General features: G+C 35.4%; 2 protein-coding genes and 1 long non-coding RNA gene across 3 annotated transcripts; 2 read left to right on the forward strand and 1 right to left on the reverse strand.

Annotated features, from left to right (window-relative positions):
- Window positions 1-821: 821 nt before the first annotated feature.
- Window positions 822-9974, reverse strand: rtca (RNA 3'-terminal phosphate cyclase). Its single transcript, NM_199536.2, is given in 11 exon segments — window positions 822-1668; window positions 1780-1884; window positions 3800-3894; window positions 4091-4149; window positions 4240-4361; window positions 6117-6258; window positions 6347-6405; window positions 6485-6608; window positions 6718-6861; window positions 9365-9465; window positions 9612-9974. Coding segments are annotated over 11 exon segments (1092 nt in total). The 5' UTR covers window positions 9657-9974; the 3' UTR covers window positions 822-1572.
- On the forward strand, window positions 5584-9921 carry LOC147838483 (uncharacterized). The gene is made up of 2 exons (XR_015521828.1): window positions 5584-5834; window positions 5960-9921. It is a non-coding gene; the product is annotated as an uncharacterized LOC147838483 (long non-coding RNA).
- Window positions 9975-12057: 2083 nt separating the features above from the next.
- dbt (dihydrolipoamide branched chain transacylase E2) lies at window positions 12058-23647 on the forward strand. The gene is given in 11 exon segments (NM_001013515.1): window positions 12058-12127; window positions 13757-13877; window positions 15883-15958; window positions 16049-16230; window positions 16305-16432; window positions 20120-20366; window positions 20442-20608; window positions 20688-20765; window positions 20842-21033; window positions 21113-21184; window positions 22709-23647. Coding segments are annotated over 11 exon segments (1482 nt in total). The 5' UTR covers window positions 12058-12076; the 3' UTR covers window positions 22877-23647.
- Window positions 23648-23831: the final 184 nt, after the last annotated feature.

Below are 23831 nucleotides of genomic sequence, written 5' to 3' on the forward strand. Positions count from 1 at the left end.
GAAGAAACCATATCAACCACATCTTTTAAACCATAAATAAACGTACAAAACATAATTAATTAATAAAAATATATTAATCTAGATTAGGTTTTGTTCGCACTTATTATCAAGCAGTATTAAATACAGTTAAACTTTTTGCGTTACTTGCAAATAAGGCACTATGTGAAATCTAAAATTTGTAATTTTGAATGTATGCCTGATAAACATGTTTTTTGATGTCCCAACTTTGTTTAATTTTTGGACAAACATTTTTGATTTTTACTCCAAGGCCTATAATATTTCCCTCCAACCGGACACAAAGCTTGGTATTTTTGGCGTTTCAGAACACTCCCTCACCCTTTCAAAACATCTACAACAAGCTCTTACTCTAGCCATGACTGTGGCCAAGCAGCTAATACTAATAAACTGGAAATCTCCTTTACCTCCTTTTCGAACCTGGTTAATAATGGATATGGATCCGTTATCCACTTGGAAAGGCTCAGATTTATCAGGTCTAATTCTAAAGAAAAGTTCTTTGCTACCTGGGAACCCTTTCTTTTTGGATACTTAGACCTGAACCGTGCTCTATCCAAATCCAGCAGCCTTCATGAAAACTGACTGGCACACTACCTTATAGGACTTTTTGATGTCTACATACTGTGTAACGCTACATTTTGTATCCCCAACAGCTGAACCCACATGTATGGCAATTCATATATTTACCTGCAAAGTGTTTATATTCCAAGACAATATTGTTTGTTTGTTGTGTTCTGTTGTACTTAAAACCCTTAAAATAAAAGTATTAAAAATACAGTTAAACTGAATAAATGACAGAATCGATGTTGTCTATCACTGTTTTTTTATTTTTATTTTTTTCCTCCAAAGTTTTTTTTTAATAATGCAAATACCAAATGAACATGGTCACCTAGAGTAGCAAAACCAAAGAAAAAGGCACAGAAACAATTGCGCAAAAAAAACTGAAACGTCTGCAGTTCCATCTTATAAATAACAAGTAAAAATAATTACCACAAATGAATCAAAATGACAAACATCCCAACTGTGCATGTCTAAGAAATTCAATGCACAGAAAGAGATGGCAATGAAATCTGGGAAATTACCAACGCAAGGCCTTAAATAACAAATATAAAAAACAAAAAAAAAAGTAGCTACATGGAACCATAAATTTAATGGGAATCTTTTTTTTCTCTCCTTGTACACACAGTGCACTAAATTTACCAGTGACATGCATGTATTTTACTACGCCATGCAAAATGCTTATGCTATCGTTATAGTTAACGGCAGAATCTGAAGTGTTGAATGAAACTTTAAGGCTCATGTTAGCGTGCGAAAAAGCAAATCGGACTGGCGAATATTGCGTGAAAACTATTTGAAGGTGATGTTTCATTACAGTGTAAGGCAAAACCCTGAGTATCAACAAAAGGGGGACGCGACAAATAGGGACTGACTTGGTGGTCAGAGCAAAACTAATCATCAATCGCGAAGAACGTAAAGATATCTTTGCATCATCCAGTCAGTTACAGTAGTAGTGTGTCTGTGCTACAAGTCCTCCTTTTTGACGAGCGATCTGTGCGTTTACAAGCTAGGATTGGTGGCGCCCACTCCCTGGCACTCGATAATGTAGGTGTCGTTGGCGTTTTCGTCCTCCGCTTTGCTAATAGCAAACTTTGCCTGTAAAAGATACAGAAATCAGAACTTAAGTATAAGATAATTAAATGTATTAATTAGTTAATTTAATTGATTAAAATAAACAAATGGTTGTGTTTAAATATGGCCACTTACATTCGTCAGTTGTTCGGCGACGTGGATTGCCGTTTGCGTGTGGAGAGTGATTGGTCCTGTTCGCATTCTGGATGTACCGTTTGCCAAGGCCATGAAAATAATAAGCTGTAAAAAGAAAATAAATAAAATAAAATAAAAAATAAAATAATTAATTACAAAACTTTATGAACTTGCAGTTAGGCATGGCATGATAACCGCTTACAAGGTTTACTGCGGTTTGGAAAAGTCAAGGTTTTTAAGACCACCAACATTTTCCGTTAGTTCGTTCTTTCTGTATATTTAAGTTGATGACTATTTTATTTAGTTTATTAGGGGAACTGTATCGCCACATCAAAAGCTCTATAATCCCTAATAATCACTTCTGTACAGCAGTCCCACAACATTCTGACACACGATGACACTGGAATACCCTGTCAGAAAATTTCTAGTGGCTGGGAATGAGCTGTTTAGTGTCTGCTATAATGTTAATGTTGTTTTTGGTGTGTTTACATTGATGAATATGGCCACTGTGTAAATACACAGTATAGTTACGATCTTATTGCCACATTATATTGTTATGATGACATGATATATGCCTTCAGTGATTTCCTGAAGATAAATACCAAAAAATAACGCAACTGGAATAACTACAGCTGTCGCGATCGTCTAATCTCACATGAAGCATCAGATCGCGAGGACATGATGACGTGTGCAGGTGGTGTAGTGCTGTCCTAATTCTTAGGGGTAAATTTTTAAGCCCTTCCCCTTAACCCTCGATTGTAAGGGCTAAAGGGAAGGGGTAGGGGTACAAAAATAGAATTTGGAAAGGACCTTAAACATTGCTGATTTGTCTAAACACAAAAAATAGACAATTCTATGTCTTAAACATAACACACACAGTATTGTTTTGACTGTTGAAATTTTGTATCAAATCAATACAGCACCCACTGTGTTTTCGGTCATCATTTAATCACTGTCCATTTGTTCCAGTATTTCTCTTCTGTTAAACAGAAGTAAATATTAAAAATATTGTCTATCAAACAGCTGATGGTAGCCTTTTTTCCCTCACTTTGTAATTCACTGTGGACCAATTGTCTGGTTTTCAACATTCTTCACTTGTGTTTAACAGAAGAAAGAAAACTGCTTGAGGGTCAGAAAGTTTAGTTTAAACTGAAATATTCCTTTAACCATCATCTCTCAACATTTCAGGGACATTTTTGTTCCCATAACAAATTATGGCTAATTAAAATTGCTTTATAGAGTGTGTGCAGGGTCTTAAAATGTCTTAAATCTCAAAAGCTAAATTTTAGGCCTTTAAAAGTCTTAAATCTACTGAAATGTCGTGTTATAGGTCTTAAATCTTTTTTTAACAGCTTAATTTTCCTTTGTTCATGTATAGCTACCTAATTTGGCCATTAACACCCAAACAATCGCCAACAAATCATCTCAATAAAACTTTAAACTTTTTATTAACTCACAGTAATGTTTGCACAGTAAAGTTCTCCATTTATTTACTGCAGATGATACTATCCTGACATATATTTTTTATTATTAATTTACCATTATAGTAGATTAAAATAATTGACAGCTATGTTTTGTTTTAATCTTGGTAAGAGTTATAGGGTTTATGAATGGATACATTTGAAAATGATATAAAAAATAAATAAATACATAAAATTCAAACAAAATTATTATTGTATTATAAATGTATTACTTTTTTTGATGGGGCAAAATCTTTTCTAACTGGGATAATCGAAAAAAAAAATCATTGGCATTTGTAAAAGTCTAAAATTCCATTCATAATGGTCTTAAAGTCTTAAATTTTACTAGAAACCCCGATTATAATAGGCTTTATAAAGGAGTAAATACTTTAGCAGTCTCAAGAGGTGTTTTTGTTTATTTTGAGCAAAATTTATAGGAATAGCCAACTCGCATATTACATGATTATAACAATTAGGATATTGTCATACACGTTAAAACTTCCACAGCTCAACTCCTCAGACAAGCACAATAGTTTTGTTCGGGTGTTTGCATCTCTAACCTGGTCTTGCAGGAACTCGTCCACACAACCATTATGTCTGATGTTCCTAAGCAACATTTCTGCTGCCTCGATGCCAACTTTATCAGCATAGACACCTAAAGAGAAGTAAAGTTGAATTTAAACGGTCTTAAATTCAATTAATCACTACAAAAAAATGAATAAATCAGTAGAAGAACATGTTGAAGGCTGTCCTCTTGCCCGTAGGCTTTTTCTTTGTAACGCATTGCCCTCTAGTGCCAAGACTACAACACTGAATTAATTTCAGGACTTGGCAGGCAGACAAACACTTACCTTTTTTGCCAAGAGATGAGCCTGCAAATATGCAGCCGGTGGATGATTCTGCAATTATTCTGCCAGGAGACGGAAAATAAACAGACGTTAGTTAAAAATTAAACCGCAAAACAACTGTGGCGGACGTTTTTAAAGTGGGATGAACTCACATGATCCCATTGCCATTGCCGCAGGCCTTGTCCTTCTCTTGCAGAGACTGGATGTTGATGTACAAATCCTTAATTTCTTTCCTGATAGTGCGAATGGCTGCCGTCGACATGTCCTTCGCCAGCTGAACATCAAGAACAAAGCGACTGAAGTTGATATCGAAGCTAAGAGCAGTTTTGAAAAATACGTGGAGTGTTTTATAAACATCTATGGCCTTTTCTCTAAACAATGCTGATTAAAAAGCAAAAGACAAAGCATGTTAGGGTTAACATGCTTTTTTTCGAGGTTATCCATGCTAGATAGCGTTGAACGAAATGCTAATTATCTCATTAGAAAAATAAAACAAAAGCATGTTGAGCGTTTTAAAAAGTCACTTACGAAAGATACATTATGTAGTGGAGGTTAATAATGTGTTGTTTGGGCAATATACAAAAAAAATGAACTATTTACAAAAATAAATGTTTTTTTCTACATTATTGTTTGTTTGTTAGACTTTATTAATCCCAAAGGGAAATTTATTAACAGCAGAGCTCTCCATACTAAAAAATAGATCAAATGAATTACTATTACTCATTATATAATGCCATTACAATTTAGCATAATGCAACTAGTATGACTTTGGTTCTACAATCTGATAACTGTTGATAAAAATGACTTCCTTTATCTTTCTCTGTAACACTTAATTAACTTAACTTAATGTAACTTAATTAATCTTAAGCTAGCACATGCTTGGACTCTATCAAAAAAGGGGATGACTATAGTAGTTCATCATACTGACAAATTTGTCCATCATTCAATCATGTGCAATATGTTGTGTAAATTATGAAGTTATTCAAGTTATGGTTGATTTTTGCCCTTATGCTACATAAAAAAGAAGTTCCACCCAAATAAATAAAACTTATATAGGATTTTTATTTGCTTATATAGCAAAAAAAAAAAAAAAAAAAGTTTAACAAAATGACAAAAAGCTAAAAATGTAAAAACGTAAAATTAAAAATTTAAATAAAGTACAGTATTTTGTAAATTATACTCCATTATAAGTGATAAGTCACTAGTAATAAAAAAACTGTTTTATGTATTTATTTTATTGTTGTGGATCCATTAAGTTCATTTTGTAGAAATGGTTTAGATCATAAATAGGACACAAAACAACTTTCCTAAAGAGAAGTTCTCCTGTCTTGTCTTTAAATCTTCAATAATTAAAGTTAAACTAAGGAGTATCAGTGAGCGAGGCCACTTTTTTCTTTCTTTCTCCACTTTATGCTTTTTTTTTTTTTAAATGTTTAATTGTTATTATTATTATTGTATTCATTGTTTTTTATCTATTATAATTCTTTTCTCTCTTTTATGTCCTAAGGATGTCTTTTTTTGTTCTGTACATGAATTTACAACCATTTTGGTAGCTAGAAATCGATGGTCTAACATGCATTAAAAAAAATGGTTGCATTGCATTGTATTGTACTCTATGCAACGTGGTATTCTCTAATACGGTCCCACTTTATATTAAGCGGCCTTAACTAATATGTATGTACACATGTAAATACATGTATATAATTACATGTGTAATAACTTTTATAATTACATTTGTAAATACACTGTTGACCATTTCTTACACCTCAACCCACCTTTAAACCTACCCAATACCACCAAACCTGTCCATAACCCAACCTCTATCCCAACTCAAAAGCACCACAAGTGTTCTCAAATACATTATAAACACAGTAAGTATATTGTATTTATTTTTTGATGCAAGTACATAGTAGTTAAGGCAACTTAATATAAAGTGGGACCGAAAATTTTTGTAGCCAATTTACATTTAAAAAAAGCATAATATATATATACTTACATTAAATTAAATTAAAAGTTTCTGTTATTCTACCTTGAATGGCAGTACTCCAGCCACAAAGGCCCTGCCGTAGATCTTAGTGATGTTCCCTCTTTCTGTCATATTAATAGGACTCAGTTCCTTTGCCGGGTTCACCTTGAGCACCACCTCCCCACCTCCCTTCGGATAATAACCTCTGTTTTTAACAACAACAAAATTAGCTTTCAGTTTTAACAATTACAATCAAATCCAATTAAGATAAAACAAAAATCCTCTTTAAATACCTCATTCTTAAATCGCAGTCAAACTGAACTCCGAATCGCTCCACTATTGGTTTAAAGACCTAAGAAGGATTAAACAAGAATTACAAAGACATCCGACTGATGAATCGAGCCAATATGCAAATTTATATCTACAGATACCTTCACTGTGTAGTCGATTTGAGGTGCCATTTCAGCGTTAGTTCCTCCCTTCAGGCACAGCTCTGACGGCCCCTGAGCGAACAGGGCACACGGCAGCGAAACCTGCATCAGCAGAGTCACACTTCTACAGGACAGACCACAAACGCAGACTTATTCCCCCCCTCAAAAAATGCTTTGTCATGGTGTCACAAAGTATGGCTTAGTGGGGATTAAAAAAACGAAAAGTGTCTTACCCAGCCGTGTGGGTGTCAGCGATGTGATTCCCGCCCTTGATTTTCCCCGGAGTGAGCGTAATTTCGGAGGATCCCACTGTGGCTCCCTCCAGATTGCCGTTGCACATGTCCCTCAGCAGCTCCAGACCTGACAGATGCTGAGGCCTGGTGACGTTGAATAGGAAAGGGGTGAGGGGTGGGTGTGTGTGTGTGTGTGTGACAGGGGGTAACAATTGAAGAGAAAACTGAGGAGGGTGTTTACATAACAGATTTCAAAAGAACAACTGAAAACTTTTATTTTGGCTATTGATTTACTGGACAACGCTGTTTTGATAGCCTCAAAATGGCATTTGTTTTAAAACAGCTATAATTTTGTTTTGACAGGTTGTTACAACTCCTCAATGTTAATCTAGGGACTGAAATACGTAACATTTATATTGTGACAATTTTGTGCAATACGGGAGAACAAAACATGCATCAACCAAACCACTGACAAAAAGAGAATAATTTGTTTTAGATAAATCAAAAATATACAGAAAATAGTAATAATAAAGATGAATCACATAGATAGCAACAACTAATCAAAAAGGTTTATTACATTCAATTTATACCAACAAAATAATCCAAAAACAAGGTAATTTTGATGGTTGAGTTGACCTTGTGTTCAATATACTATTTTAGTATTGTTTAGATATTCTAATGAGTCATGAGATCATAGTGTTAAAAAAAAAAAAAAACTCCAGATGCACATGATCTCCGTTACCCTGATGAAGGCAAGTGTTTGCCGAAATGTGTTGATGCAGATTTAGAAAATAGACATGTCAATAAAAGCCTTTTAATATTTTTTTCCACATTTTGAGCACCTTGGACTGACTTTAACTGTTTATTTGATTAATCCTTTACCCAAAAAACACAGACACATTATTTAAGCTAGCCCTAAGCACGTTTTGTTTGGTTTTGCACTTTATTGTTGCGGTGTAAACCACAAAAAACATTGTAAAATAAAAAAAAAATGTAAAAATTGCATTTGTACATACGCGTGTACGTACATACGTGTAGCGGTACATCGCCATCTACTGGCATAGCCTGCACAACATAACGTTTTTAGTTGTATTTGTCGTTAAGTTTGAGTGGAAATCGTTTTGACAATGCTGTAGTCTGTACTTGAAACACAAATAAATACATTTACATTTCCGAAAAACTTCTCTGATGTTTTCTGAATATAGTTAAAAATGATTGGAAAATTACTATATCCATTGACCAAAGTTATGCCGTTAAATGACCTTTGTCCTCAGGATCAGTCATTGCAAAAATCACTGGAAAATATACTTTCAAAATTCCTGAAAAATAATCTTATGTGAGTGTAAAAACTTTATTTTTTGCAATATATGGTAGTTTCCATTGGCTATTCTTTTAATTTGGTAATTTTGAAGAGCAATTGGAAATGGGGCTAATGTTGTTTGCTGTATTGTTGTTACATATTTAAGCCAAATTTCCATGAAAGATTTGGACAAAACTGTTGCAATATTTCATTAAAGGGACAGTTCACTTAGAAAGTAAAGTTTACTCTCTCAAGTGGTTTAAAACCTTTAGGAGTTTATTCCTTACGCTAAAAACAAAAGAAGACACTTCGAAAAAAGCTGAAAACCACCGACTACCAGTTAGAACAGAACACTGTAGTTTTCTATGGTTTCATAGTTTTCTAACCATCAGAAAACTAGTTAATAGAAAAACAAATACTATGGAAGTCAATGGCTACAGGTTTCCACACATTTTTCAAAACATCAACAAAAGAAAGAAGCTCATAATGGTTTAAATTAAGTAAATGTTGAGTAAATGACGATAGAAGTTTCATTTTTGGTTAAACTATTCCTTTACGTTGATAAAAAAAAAAAACATAAAATGATTGACTTTTCTATCTGTCAGGAAAACAAAACTGGTGCGATTGCACTTTTGTGAAATATTTCTTCTTCGATTTGCCTGTAAAAACACAATATGCTAATGAAAAACTTTGTGAAATAGGCATATAGGACTTTTTGTAAGAAATTTGTTTCCATTGGGTGCATTTTTAACTCACCAGTTTCAATTCACACAATTTGAAGGGTTCTGGAACCTTAGCTAGTGCATCAGAAGTATAACAAAATCTTACAAATTTAACCTAATTAATTCTGTTTGCTGACAGTGAATCACTCCACATTGGGTTTCAAACTCTTCAGGTTGACAACATATCTAAATTTAGGCATAATGTATAACAAGCAACAAAGTATGGGCTGTTAAAAAAAGCTCTGACACAAATACAGATCGTTTAAAGAGATAAATGTGAAGCTCAACATGGAAAGTAGCCATGTGCCTCAGTGCCAACTAACAAAGGAGCCCATTAAAAATTCATGGTAAAAGTATTTAACAGCATTTTTGTCGGATAAACACCAACATGAAACAACTTTAACTGACAAGCAGTCACTTATCTATGGGGTTGACGTTAAAAGTAACGCGTAATTGAGTAACTAGACTCCAACAACCAACTTTGCTTTGTTTCATGATTCACTGTTGAATAGGAAAGGGGGGAGCAAATGGAGGATGTTAGGCACACACAAAACCAACTGTTTAATCCCACATAAAACTACATGGGAATACAAATTTACAATGTATAAAGCAAAATGGTCATTACCTCAGACCCGGTGTGCTTCTACCGGCTCGGATTTTATTTATTTTGATTGACGCCCCTTGGATGCAACTCAGCGCCGCAGACACCCTTAAAATCTGTCCTCCCTTTCAACACAAACATCGAAATTTAGTTATCCAAATATTTAGCGACACCAGGCAAATCAAATGTAGGCGATGCCATGATAACATGCGAACCATTTAAAACTTTAATGGGAGATATTAAACAACAAAAAGAGTGGAAATTCACTCACCCCTTCCATTACACTTCCGTCCATCTCGAACGTAGTTGCGGCCATTTTCGAGAAAACCGAGAAATTGTAAGGATGTATTAAAGTGCGAGTGGAAATAAGAAAAGACCGAGCGCGACTTTTACTCGGTGTGAAAGTTAATATAAACCGGCTTATTGCCGCAAACAATGCCGCTATAAACGCGAACTCCTCAACAAAAGCTGAGGCACGAGATGAACTCTTCTTCTGGATTTAAAGAGGAATTAAAGTTGGACGCGCAGTTGGGTCGACAGAAATAAGCGCAGACGGACTTGACTTGCCCACAAATAAGAAATGAGCGAATTTCCTGGCAGCACGGTCACACTCTGGCAACTAGTATTGCCAATCACACTGCTATGGTGGACGGGCTTTGGGCATGCGCAGATGAGCGAGGACCAACTCGTTGACGAGTCGTTCTGCTGAATTGAATCTTTTTGGTGATTCGTATGAACCCGTTCACCAAACCGTTCGGCTCAGTAGAATTTGGTGAGCGATTTGTGAACCACACTAAAAATGCTGGGTTCTAAACAAATCATTTACGTTTTCTCAACACAAATCCATTTATGTTCACTTAACAAACTTAAGTGGATTTAACATATGACAATTAAGTTACCAAAAAAAATTGTAAACAATAATAATTTGTTTAGTGTGACTGATTCACTGAACCGAAACTTTGTCCGATTCGTAATTAACAGACAATTAAAGGAGAATCAATTTGAACTATATTTTCTGACAAATAAATATGGTTTAATGTATAACATTAAAACAGTTAGATATTTTAACTATTAACATTTTTTTAAACTTTGCTTTCTGTTTATTTTGTATTTTTTAATCATACAGCTACGAGTTTCTATTTATTTCGTCTTTGTTTATGAATTTGCATTCATTTAAAAAATAGTATTATTAATAATAGATTTGTTTCATATAATTTTGTCTTTGTTTCTTATTTCTTTTTTCATTTAATTAAAACGTACTTAATAATAACGTTTAATTTAATACACACACACACACACACACACACACACACACACACACACATATATATATATATATATATATATATATATATATATATATATATATATATAAATGTTTAATAATAATATAATAACTTTTAATTTTTTTGTTCATTTCAGAAAACAAATCAGTGTTTTATGTATTTATTCAATTATAATAATATTTTATAATATTTCTGTCAATATTTATTTAATATTAATTTAATGCCTTTCTTTTATATTTTAATCGTTGATTTTAAGTAGTTTACTTTAAAATGTATGTATTTAATTAAAGAAAAATAATGTTTTCTTTTAGTGCCGGTCAGAGATTAATCTTGTGGATGATTCATATGAACTGACTCACTAAACTGTTTGGTAAGCGATTTAGTAAGCGAAATTTATTTTATTTTGTATTAATTTAATGTCTGGTCTTTCAGTTACTTTTTAATCATAAATTTTTAGTAATTTACTTAAAAATCTATGCATTAAATAAAGAAAATAATGTTTTATTTTAGTGCTGATTAATCGTGATTGATCACATTTAAAATAAAAGTTTGTTTTGACATAATATGTGTATTGTATATATGTATATGTGATACGCACGAACATAGAAACAGTAACAAAACCATTTTGTTACATAGAGAGTTATATTAATATATCATTTGTATCATATACATTTTATATCTAAATATAAATACACATTTTCTCAAATATATTCATGCATGTGTGTATTTATATAAATAATAAATAAATACAGCACACACACTTACTGTAAACTATGCCAAAACAAATATTTATTTTAGATGTGATTAATTGAGATTAATTTTTGCACCGCACAATTTTATTTATATAATTTTCCATTCACATGCATTTTTGTATTTTATTAGGACTCAATTATTAGTCTCAATTTGAATGTTTATTTTTGATATATTAATTAAAATCAACATTTATTTACATAGAATAGAATATATTTATTGAATATTTATTGAATGTTTTATTGTTTTGATAACACTATTATATGTTCCTTCATTGCTTTAAGAATGTGTGTATTAGATTGTTTATTTTTAAGCTTTTTTTAAACTGTATTTGTTCATTTTTATTATTCGTTCAATTAATACACGAATTCCTTAATGATAATAATATATGTATTTGATGCGATACTTCAACAAATATGTCTTTTATATTATAAATATAAAGTCAACGAAGAGGTATTCATTATATATTAAATAATCACTATAGAATGAATGCAAAATTTTAAAAAATGCATTTAGTCATCTACTGATGTATTCTCTATAATTGCTCATTATTTATAAATTTTAATTTATTAGTATTTTTTTATTATATCAGAAATGTCTGGAAAAAAATTTGCCCTTGGCCAAAAAACTCACGGATTGGTCAGCAAAGCGGGGCGTGCGAGTGACGTCATTTCCGGTTACATCAAATCGCTGGGGAAAGATGGCGGCGGTCATTACTGTGCGGGCTCCATTCGTGTTTATGAGACGCCTGGTAAGTTTTTTTTTTCAATTTATTTTGCACGCACCTTACAGTTGCAATGATGTCTGAACGCATGTGCTTAAATTAAACACAATTTGTGCGCAAATCAGCGTCTTTAAGCGAGTATAAAAGAGAAGGGACGAACACTGGGCATGCATGAGCTGTGGAGACTTGCCAAGGTGTAAACAACATTAGGAAATCCAAACTGTTGCTGATAATGACACAACTCAAAAATGATGAGTCCACTTTGTATAAATGCTTAAACTAAGTGTTTAGTTAGTCATCAAATAGTGTTTATGAGCATTTATTATTCATGCTGTGGTAAAGAGTAGCACATCCTGTGGCATTTATTATTAACTGAGGTAAAGTTGGTTTTATATTCGCACATTCAGACTTACTCCTCAATAATATAATTTCAGCATAGCATTCTTTGGAAAATTATAAACAGGGAAATTATATTAGCAGCCAACGACTGTCAAAGTACAACATTGCTCAAAGTCAGTTAAAGCTAAATTACAGCAGATGTGAGAACTGTGTGGAAGTGGAGGATTTCCAGCCTATAATATTGTAGTTAGTAGGTATTAGTAACTAAATCATTTTGACTAAGCTATGTCTTTAAAAACTGAAAGGGGACTGCTGACGATACTAATTAACTTTGCCATCTGAATAAACATAAACAAAGAACACTGATCACACACTTACCAAATCTGTAGAGACAGGACAATCAACACTAACTGGAATCGCGTCTTTTTTTAAAAGGAGACGAGTGGCAAATCCAGATTTGACCATTACCAGATGCGAAAAGCCCTCGGGTGAAAAATGTTCCTTACTAACATATTTTTGTCGCGTGTTAGCAGAGCACTGTAATCCACACACAAGCTCTGTTCTCATTATGATGAATTGGAAACAAAACCTTCGTTGCGGCACATTTATAAATGCAACACAACATGGCGTCTTTCTAAACACTGTAACAGGTTAATACAGTCTTCGAAGCTGTCAAGCATATTAATGAAGTTGCACCTCATTCAAAATAGAGCGTGCTGATTGGTTCGAACCAAGTCTTTCTCTAGAATTAATGATGAAGACTCTATGACAGCACTTTGTTTGCACCAGCCGGTATAGACAGCTAATCTCCATGCTGGAATTTATAAAATGATCTCATCGCCGTGATTGTTTCGTAATGTATTTTCAAACCCGAAGAAGAATTTTGTAATAATAACGCAAAAAAAGAAGATTTTTACTTTTCAGTGAAATAGATGTGTCCTAATAGTGTTCTTAGCAACGTGGGACACGTATATGACTGTCAAAAAATGTGTTTTGGTGTTCTGTGACCCTTTAAATTGTGCTAATGTTGTTATAAAGTTATGCTTGCATGCTATTTCAGACCGAATATTTAAAGTTAGTTATCACGGTAATCAATAAAGGAAGCCTGGGAAAATTTTTAGTGTTAAAAAAATGAACGAATGTGCGAATATAAACCCAACTTGATCAAAATATGTTGTCATAATCATCAAAAGTACACTCTTCTGTCAAATAATTGTTATTTTTGTAGAGTAACATGTAGACACTAGTTCAAACCGCAATTTTGATTTAAAGTGCATGTAAACGTGTATATTTATACTATTCTGTGCTGTATTTTAGGTCTCTGCACGCCTGCACAGAAACTGCTGCTCTAAACTGCCAGCCGCTTGTCTTGTACTCAGACCTCACTCGTATTCCCTCGTTGCTGGAAGGCAGCATCGCTATTTTCACACTAGCTATGGTGAGTTTTAAATAATTTGTTTTAAGCCTCGTTTTTTTTTTTTTTGCTCAAAACCATATGGTGAACGTGAAAAAATGAAAACGTTTACAATGTGAACGTTTTTACCACAGTGTAGATACATTTCTGTTGCTTTTCCACAGTGTTGTTCAGAAATACTCCTTTTCTACAGCAGTTTAGTAGGGCTTCTGCTGTCGTGATGTCCTGAAAAATCTTTTCATTTGTTTTTTTCATTCAGTTGTTTTCCTTCTTCTGATTTAATACAAAAATGGTTAGCCGTTCAAACCAACAATACATCTGTGGCTGATGTGGACTATTTGGCCCCTTTTACACTGTCAGGTCTTGATGCCCAATTCCAATTTGTTGCCTATATCTGATTTGTTTGCCTGTCTGTTTACACATTGTTTTAATTGTGACCGAAATCCAATTCATGCGTTTACACTTGCCATACAAATTACAATGTCGCACATGCATAAAGGCTTGTTCTAGCATCTGTGCCACACTAGCCACGGTGGAAGAAATTGTCTTGTTTTTAGCTTATAACTTTGCATATATTGTTAATATGCAAAGTGTAGTATAAAGCCTGATTTATACTTCTGCGTCAAGTGACCGGCGTAACCCATGGCGCATGCAACGCGCATAGCTGTGCATTTATACTTCTGCGCACTGTCTCTGTTGGTCTGCATTAACACCTCCGAAACGCTAGTTGGCAGTGAGGTGTAAATGTTCTTCTGTGTCGAGTTTCTTCGCCTGTGTTTTGCTTTTCCTGAACACTTCCTGTTTGTACAAGTGGCTCAAACTTGCTCATTTTGAGGCAGGAACCGGCGGACGTGCAACAACGTTAACTATGAGGTAAACAAAACAACACTTTCCATCCGGAGCTCCTTCACGGGACTCCACACTTGTAAATAATCGCTCCATCGGGGTCGCGCCATTCACGCGGCTCTCTGTCCCACCCAGACTTGTCAGCACTACCAAGACGACCAATTACAAAGCTTGCGCTACGCATTGTTGCTGCGTGTAGTTACGTTTTTTGAGAGGTGCACGTCAGCGATGCTGACGGCCACGGCATAGGGCTATGCGTCAACGCCGTAGCATATGCGTGCGTTTGACGCAGAAGTATAAATTAGTCTGAAGCAGTGAATGGTTTAGTCCAGATTTACCCCCAAGCAGTTTATGTAATGGCATGGCCCTGATGTGTGTGTGTAGTTGAAGATGTAGCCTTGCCTGTGTGCGCACTGGTGTTAGAGAGAATAAAGTTGTTCTATGTGTAGCCCGCAGTGTGTGTATTAAAAGTGACAAAAAGCAAAAGTTACAACACGAAGTTCGGCCAACTTTAAAATGATTTTGAGGCGGAGGAGGGAAAGGGCCGTTATCGCAGCAGAACGGAACGGGAAACATCCACACACACTTATTCACACTCATACACTGCGGACAATTTAGCCTACCCAATTCTCCTGTACTGCATGTCTTTGGACTTGTGAGGAAACCCACGCGAACGCAGGGAGAACATGCAAACTCTACACAGAAATGCCAACTGACTCAACCGAGGCTCAAACCAGCAACCTTCGGGCTGTGAGGCGACAGCACTACCTACTGCACCACTGCGTTGCCCATTGCGTCGTTACTTTTAATAAAACAAACCAAAAAACACAAAACAAAAATAAACACATTTTACCAGCATAAAAATTCACTTTCAACAGACAAAATAATTAAATTTTCCTTGTCAGCTGGAACACAGACACTTTTATCAACAAAACTCCGTCTGAATTTTAGAGGTTAAATATATCCTACAGTTCTTGTCATGATATAATATTTACAAATATGTACAAGAAACATTTTTGACACCTAAAGTAGCTTCATCACATAATTGTTTTCAAAACAGGAAATGTCTAAAAAATCTTTAAAAATTTCATACGGCCCTAATATACTCATTTAAAAACCTGTGAAAAACATTATTTCTAATTAGCAGAATGTGTTTATAATAATTTTATGCTGTTTATTGCAGTCGCAGCTCGACCAATTGTACAGTTCAAACTCTCCGACATTGGGGAAGGAATTATGGAGGTGACGGTTAAAGAATGGTCAGTTTTATTATTTAATAAATTCATTAACACACAAATATCTACCAGCAGTGGGCGCCATTATCCACATTATTATACTCCCATCATCAGGTATGTGAAAGAAGGCGATAAAGTCTCTCAGTTCGACAGTATCTGTGAAGTGCAGAGTGACAAAGCCTCTGTCACCATCACCAGCCGCTATGACGGAGTAATCCGCAAGCTCTACTACGATGTCGATTCCATTGCCCTCGTCGGTAAACCTCTCGTGGACATCGAAACGGACGGCGGTCAGGGTAAGCAGTTGACAGTTTTGAGTAAGTGTTGGTTTTTGTAATGAGTTGTTTGAGATTTTCTTTGGCTCTTGCAGCTGAAAGTCCTCAGGAGGACGTGGTGGAGACGCCTGCTGTGTCCCAGGAAGAGCACACGCATCAGGAAATCAAAGGACACAAGACTCAAGCCACTCCTGCGGTCAGACGCCTAGCCATGGAGAATAATGTACGTAAATGCTGGATTTGGTTGTAAATGTAAAAAAAAAAAAAACGTTTACATACATCTAGTTTATTTTAAAGTTAAAGACATGCAGTATTTTTATATGTGTAATTGTGATTGTATTTATTTATATTAGTTTATCAAAACATAGCTATTTGTTTTCAGGAAATTAATTAATTTTATTAATTTAAATATTGCTATTTAGATATTGTTTTTGTTTTGGTTAATTTCCGTACCTCATTTTAACTTTATTTGTTCTTATTTTATATTTTTTTTATTTGTGTGTTATAGGTTTATAAAATATTTCTATTTTACATTTTTAGCTGTCTTTTAGTTAACAAAACTGGCAAAAAACAAACATTTGTTTTAAAAACTTTGTAACTAAAATAATGATACATTAGTGAAGTATTTAGTTAGTTAACTAAGTGATTATTTGAGTTACTGTTGCCTTTCTATCAGCTTAAACCAGTCTGGCCATTCTCCTCTCACCTCTGGTTTCAACAAGGCATTTGTACCTACAGAACTGCTGCTCTCTGGACATGTTCTCTTTTTCAGACCATTCTCTGTAAACCCTAGAGATGGTTGTGCATGAAAATCTCAGTAGATCTGCAGTTTCTGAAATACTCAGACCAGCACGTCTGGCGCCAATAGCCATGCCAAGTCACTTAAATCAGCTTTCTTTCCCATTCTGAGGCTCAATTTAAACTGCAGCAGATCATCTTGACCATGTCTACATGCCTAAATGCATTGAGTTGCTGACATGTGATTGGCTGAGTAGAAACTAGTGTCAACAAGCAGTTGGACAGGTGTACCTAATAAAGTGGCCGGTGAGCTTAAAATGAACTAATTCATGAAACCTTGTTTTATATATATATATATATATATATATATATATATATATATATATATATATATATATATATATATGTATATATATATATATATATATATATATATATATATATATTACAGCTTTGTATTTGTTAATATTTGAAGCATATCTGAGTTAAAGAGATTATATATATTGGAACACAAGATGTGTTATTAGGCCTATATATATATAAGTGTAATTACACAGTAACTAAAACCTGAAAATCAATATATTCAAATAAAAAGGGTAACTTAAATTATATTAAATAAAACAGACATTTAAAAACAACAGCATTATTATGTAAAAACCAAAGCAAAATCAAACCCTGGTGTATAAAATCAAGTAATGTCCTACCTTATTTCCCATTGAATATTCAATCTCAATTACATCATGTTTTAATATAAACTACATTTGAAAGTTGGGCATTAGCGAACAGAAATCAAATCAGCATCGGTGGGGTTTTTTTGTTCGCTGTTGTCATCAGGGGTCGTAAACTCGAGCGCAGGACGGAAAGTTGCTAGGCAGTGGAGTAGCATTATAAATCAGCGTCATGAGATGTAGCTTCTTTCTATAGACAGTCATACATCCTCTGTGGAGAGTGCTAGAAAATAAGATGGCTAGCCTGTCAGCATCACATAGTTAGAGGAATTGGTGTTGTTACCATGGCCACAAGTAGGGGGCAGGGTGAAGTGTGTAGCAAATCAGACAAGCCTAGATCTAGAATAAATCCGTTAAGCCCATCTGTAGGCCCACACGGAGTCTGGGTGCCCAGAAATCTGCAGATTTCTAGCCTATCATTGAGTCTATTTACTTGTGTAAATGAGTGTACATTTATATTTATTCAGTTTTTAAATGAAATACAGTAATATTATTGACTAAAATGAAAATTTTCATCAGATTTATTTACAATACAGTTTGTGAAGTAATATTTTCTGTCTTTTAGTAGAGATATTATAATGAGACTTGCTTTGTTTACCAAATAAAGTGGATCTAATTGGATTTGCATTGTAAACATTAAATAAGTTTAAAAGGTATTACTTTTTATTTCATATATTAAGGTTTTAGTTATTATACTACTTACAAGTAACAATGGTTGTAACTGTTGTAACTCGGTGACATTTGTGGAGGTTTAAAGGACCATGAAACCCCCCTGTTTCAGCAGGGTGTTTTCACACCTCTAGTTTGGAAAAAGTCAGCAAAGTGGGTTTGTCTAGCTCTGTTTAGGTGGGAGTGTCGGGGGAGGGAAAGATTTGATTAAAAATGGGAGTTTCAATTTAGGCATGTGCTGATTTTCACAGAGGCAAAACAAACACACGCACAGGGGGAAAGATAGTGACTGTGTTTAACGACAGTGGAATGTTTGATACTGCACGTCGTATAAGATAAAAAATCTCTGCATTTCTCGGTAACTCAGATGCACTCGGTAGGTCGGAAAGCTGTGTGTGTGTAGACTGTCATGTCACAAAATGCGGCGAAAATTCAACACGACGGTCGAAAATAGTTTGCTTGCAGTTTTTACATGTTTACACTCGGAGAGCAGCATTTAAAGCAGATCTTTCAGTCCATAATATTGTAGTGATATTAACGTACTGTAAACTAAGTAACTAAAAAATCATTTTGACTAAGGTCTGTCTTTAAACACTGAAAGAATACTGCTGACGTTACAAACTACAACTTTGCCATCTATATGAACAAAGAAAGGGCACTGATCGCACACACTTACCAAATCTGTAGAGACAGGACTATCAACACCAACTGGAGCCGTATCTTTTTTAAAAGAAGCCGAGCAGAAAATCCAGATTTCACAATATCCGGATGCGAAAAGCTCTGGGGTAAAAAATATTCCGTACAAACGTATTTCTGCCACGTCGCATGCACTGATCCACATGTGAGTCCAGTTGTGCTCTCATAGCTGGAAAATGAAAACAAAACCTTTGTTGCAGCACATTAAAAAAGCAACACTGACGACCCGTATCTCCAAACAATTCATCTTCTTTTCCCATTTGTTTTGGCAACACAACATGTCGTCTCTCTGCCGTCTGAACACTGTTTCAGGTAAAAAAGTCTTCGAAGCTAGCATGCATATTAATGAAGTTGCCCCGCATACACAATAGAGTGCGCTGATTGGTTTGAACCAAGTCTTATTCATGAATGAATGCAGCACACTCAGAGACATAACAAGGTACTCCCAGGTACAGACGTCCAGTCTACACGCTGGAATACACACTAAAATCTCATGGCCGAGACGCAGCTTCAAAAATTTGTTTCAAACCGGAAGAACGAATTTGCTCGAAATAACGCAAAAACAACCAATTTTCACTTTTTTCGTGACCCTTAAATTCGAAGAATTCAAAAATCAGTATGCGAGAAGTACCCGGATGACCTACTACTTCCGAAGTGTGCATCGAATGGATGCTTCACTATACCATAATGCCCCGTGAGAGAATTCATGAATGGGATTGAAGCGACGCAACTGACGTGGATGGGTAACATGATCACGACAAAATGAGTAGTAGGAGATTTCAGACAGCCCTATGTCCACAAAACCGTGAACAGAAAAGCTTCTGTGCTCCTATTGGTCAACATCACGCACATCAGACCTGTTGGCCTCTCAGTGAGGAACTACATTTGAAATAAGTGTATATTAATAGGGTGACTGCCTGCCTGTCAAAACAGCAGCTGTGTTTTAGTGTAACAAGACGTACACATACAGGGGACTAATATTAGCAGTATTTATCCTTTTTCAGTCTTGTTGATATGTAATGCAAGTTGTTGTATGTACTTAAAAATGCTCCATTTGCATCAATGTCTTTTCCTTACAGATCAAACTAAGCGAAGTTGTCGGCACTGGAAAAGATGGACGCATTCTCAAAGAAGACATCTTGAACTTCATCGCCAAACAAACTGGGGCCATTTTACCTCCAGCACCCTTCCAGGAGATTCGTCCTCCACCTCCTGCGGCTGCAGCACCTTTAACTCCATCTGCAAAGGCAACTCCACCGAGTGTACCTATTCCTGTGATCCCTAAACCTGTGTTTACGGGCAAAGACCACACTGAACCTATTAAAGGTTTGTTTGCTGGCCTGTTTTGATTTGTAACTCGGTTCATTTACTGAAATGTTTAATGAAATTTGTTTGACGAAGGCTTTCAGAAGGCGATGGTTAAGACCATGTCAGCAGCACTGAAGATCCCTCACTTCGGCTATAAAGATGAAGTTGATCTGAGCCAGTTGGTCCGGTTGCGCTCTGAACTCAAAGGTCTGACTGAATCACGAGGAGTGAAGCTCAGCTACATGCCCTTCTTCATCAAGGTACAAAAGAAAGCAATTTGTTGTGGGAAAAACCCTTGATCATACTTTCTTTTGATATCGGTATCTTCTTTGTAAACAGGCAGCGTCACTCGCCCTTCTCCATTTTCCCATTCTCAACTCGTCTTTGGATGAAAACTGCACAAGTATCACCTATAAAGTAAGGTTTTTTTTCCAGGTTAAGATCAGTTGGACTCAGACATGGTAGATCATTGACCATCGGTCTTCTTCTCCAGGCTGCTCATAATATCGGACTGGCGATGGACACAAGTCAAGGTCTTCTGGTTCCCAATGTCAAGAACATACAGATGCTTAGTGTTTTTGAGATCGCAGTGGAGCTCAACCGCCTTCAGATATTGGGAGCATCGGGACAGTTGGGGACCTCTGACCTCACAGGGGGAACGTTCACACTCTCAAACATTGGATCAGTAGGTTTAGGGCTGCAGGAATGGTGAAAATTAGGGGTGTTTGGAACTTAACATTAATAATGTTGTTGCTTTTGGACAGATTGGAGGAACCTATGCAAAGCCGGTCATATTGCCGCCTGAGGTTGCTATTGGTGCCCTTGGGAAAATTCAGGTGTGTAAAGTTGAATTTCTTCTTTTTGTGCTTTGTGAATTGGGCTTTGGAATAATGAAAAATTGTTTCATAATACAGCTTATTATTATACCTTGTTGGTCTATGGATCACTTTCAAAACACAGTTCCCTATGTAGAAAACATTTCGTTGTCATCTAAGGTGTCATTTTTGGCCAAGGTCTAAGGCAGAATCAATTATGCTAAGCTAATTCTATAATGCACTGTAATAAGGTTTGAATAAAAACAAAAACAAAATGGCCAACAATACATAATTACATAATTAATTGTTGAGTGCAAAATTACTCTGTCATTCAGTCCTATTCAATACTTGAAATTAGATGTGAATGGCTCAATTTTCATCAAGATTAAAGGGAGAATCATATGCTTAGGCAATCAGATAACGCACCGTGACAGGGTTGGTATAAAATCCTAAATGGCTAACAAAAGCAATTCACTTTTTGTTTGCGTAATTATTCACTCAGTGCTACTGCGTTTTTTCAAACATGCTTCATGTTTCCTGCATTTCAACCCACACTACAGTATTGCAGTTAGCTTAGCAGTAGGGTTGGGCGATGTCTACCAATTTGGCATCGTACGATGTCTATTATAAAACATTGCGATGGCCGATGTTGTTGTAGGCGACGGTGAATAAATTATTTATGAATAATGAATTCATTCATAACTAATTAATTATTTGTAGCCTACTGTTTTATCTACCTGACCCGCATGGTCTTTGTTTTACCCATAACCAAATCACAAATTAAATAAAGATAAGTTACACACAAATTTCCACCTGTCGATCACTTTTTCCACAGGCCTCTGGCATGAATTGGCCTAGGAGTGATCTGTGTCGTTATAATGGTGTTGTCAAACAGGAACCAACCAACAGTATCTGAGGTTTTCGCTAAAATTACTAAGTACAAGCGTAAAAGTAAAAGATTGAAGTGGTGTACTGAGACAAGATGAATTAAATATCATGTTTACCAACTATAGTGAGAAGCGATCCAGCGATACATCCGTGATAAACTGTCCGACGTGTCTGGGGTTTTGTGTTTAAAGCACCCGCTGACTGCTGGAGCTCAAACGTCATGTGCTGAGTGTGTTTGTGTGGTCTCATAATGTGCATTTTCAGCAGTATAGTGTCGCTAGAGAGATCTTTTGAGGAGCCATTTTAAAATAAGATGTATTAGCAGAAATGGGCCGTGTGTTTTTTTTTTGTTTTTTTTTTGCGAGAGGGTTGCTGCTGCGACAGGGGAAGGAAGGAGGATCGTAATGCCGGCTCAGCATCGTAATGTCAATTGGCAATCAGCTATGGGCTATGGCATCATCTATCAACCCAACCCTACTTGGCAACATGCTAATTTTGCATTTGGTCAAAAGTGAATTGTGAAAATTACATTTTAAATTGGTTCCAAATCGCTTACTTAATCTTGCATTTACTCAATAAGCTAACTAAATATGCAGTAGGTACACTATGTCTTAGAACAGAGCCTAATTTTTAAATTTACATGTTGCATTTCCACAGGTTTTACCTCGCTTCAACCACAAGGACGAGGTAGTGAAAGCACACATCATGAACGTCAGCTGGTCTGCAGACCACCGAATCATCGACGGAGCCACCATGTGTCGCTTCTCCAACCTGTGGAGATCGTACCTGGAGAACCCTGCCTCCATGGTCCTCGATCTGAAATAGAAAGCATACATCCACCAACCACATCTAGACTCCGTGTGACTCCATATCCCGCCACTAAAGAGTTTTTCCGTTACTGGGACACTGAGCTTTTTGAATCTTCATGACACGTTTGAAGAAAATTTCCACAACGGCATCAAGCTAATAACTGGCGTTTTGTTGTTTTTTTTTCTTGTGGTTTATTCTCCTCTCGTTGCCTTACTGATAAAAGATGTTACATCTACCAGAGCGTATTGTGAACTGTTGAATGTTAGAGAATATGAACTTAATGTAGCAATATCGCATACCCACGATTTTTCATTTTCTACATACTTTAAAATCTCCAATGGTGTTGCACAAGGGTTTTAAAATCAGCTATGAGCTAGCAATTATGTCTACAATGTCACCCTATAATCAAACAAAAGAAATTATATTTTGTAAAAAGAAAGTTTATAGAAATATTATTATTATTATTATTATGTCTTTTTAAAACGTTGTATTTAAAAATGTTTTCTTGACGCAAAATATAATTTCTTTTTTTGGAATGAGACATGTTCATGATTCATGTTTTTTCAGTGCTGCTTTTCTTTCCAGTCATTGTTTTTATTAAATATATGTGATTCAAAATGGTTGTGGGGAATCTGCATTGAGACATTTTCTCATCTCCAGTGTGATGATTTAGTTGGCGTGTTCTGCCACTCCTGAATGATGGGAAATTCGTCATTGGATATTTGTGTGAGTGTGTGTGTGTGCGAATCTGCAAATTAGTGTTTTAATAAATTGTACATTTAAGGAGCCATTGTATTGTAGACCATTTAAAACTGTAAAACAGTGAGTGTGTTACTACTCCATCTTAAAACGAGATTCAACTGTAGGAGCCCTGATGAACTCAGCTGGTAAATCTAGTAGGATTTATGATTCTTTGACAAGTCAAACAGTGTTTAGTAGGGGGCGGAGCTTGTGTCTCATTCTCTGCTCA

This window comes from Danio rerio, chromosome 22, assembly GCF_052040795.2.
Source record: "Danio rerio strain M-AB ecotype USA chromosome 22, GRCz13ab, whole genome shotgun sequence".
Lineage (NCBI taxonomy): Eukaryota > Metazoa > Chordata > Actinopteri > Cypriniformes > Danionidae > Danio > Danio rerio.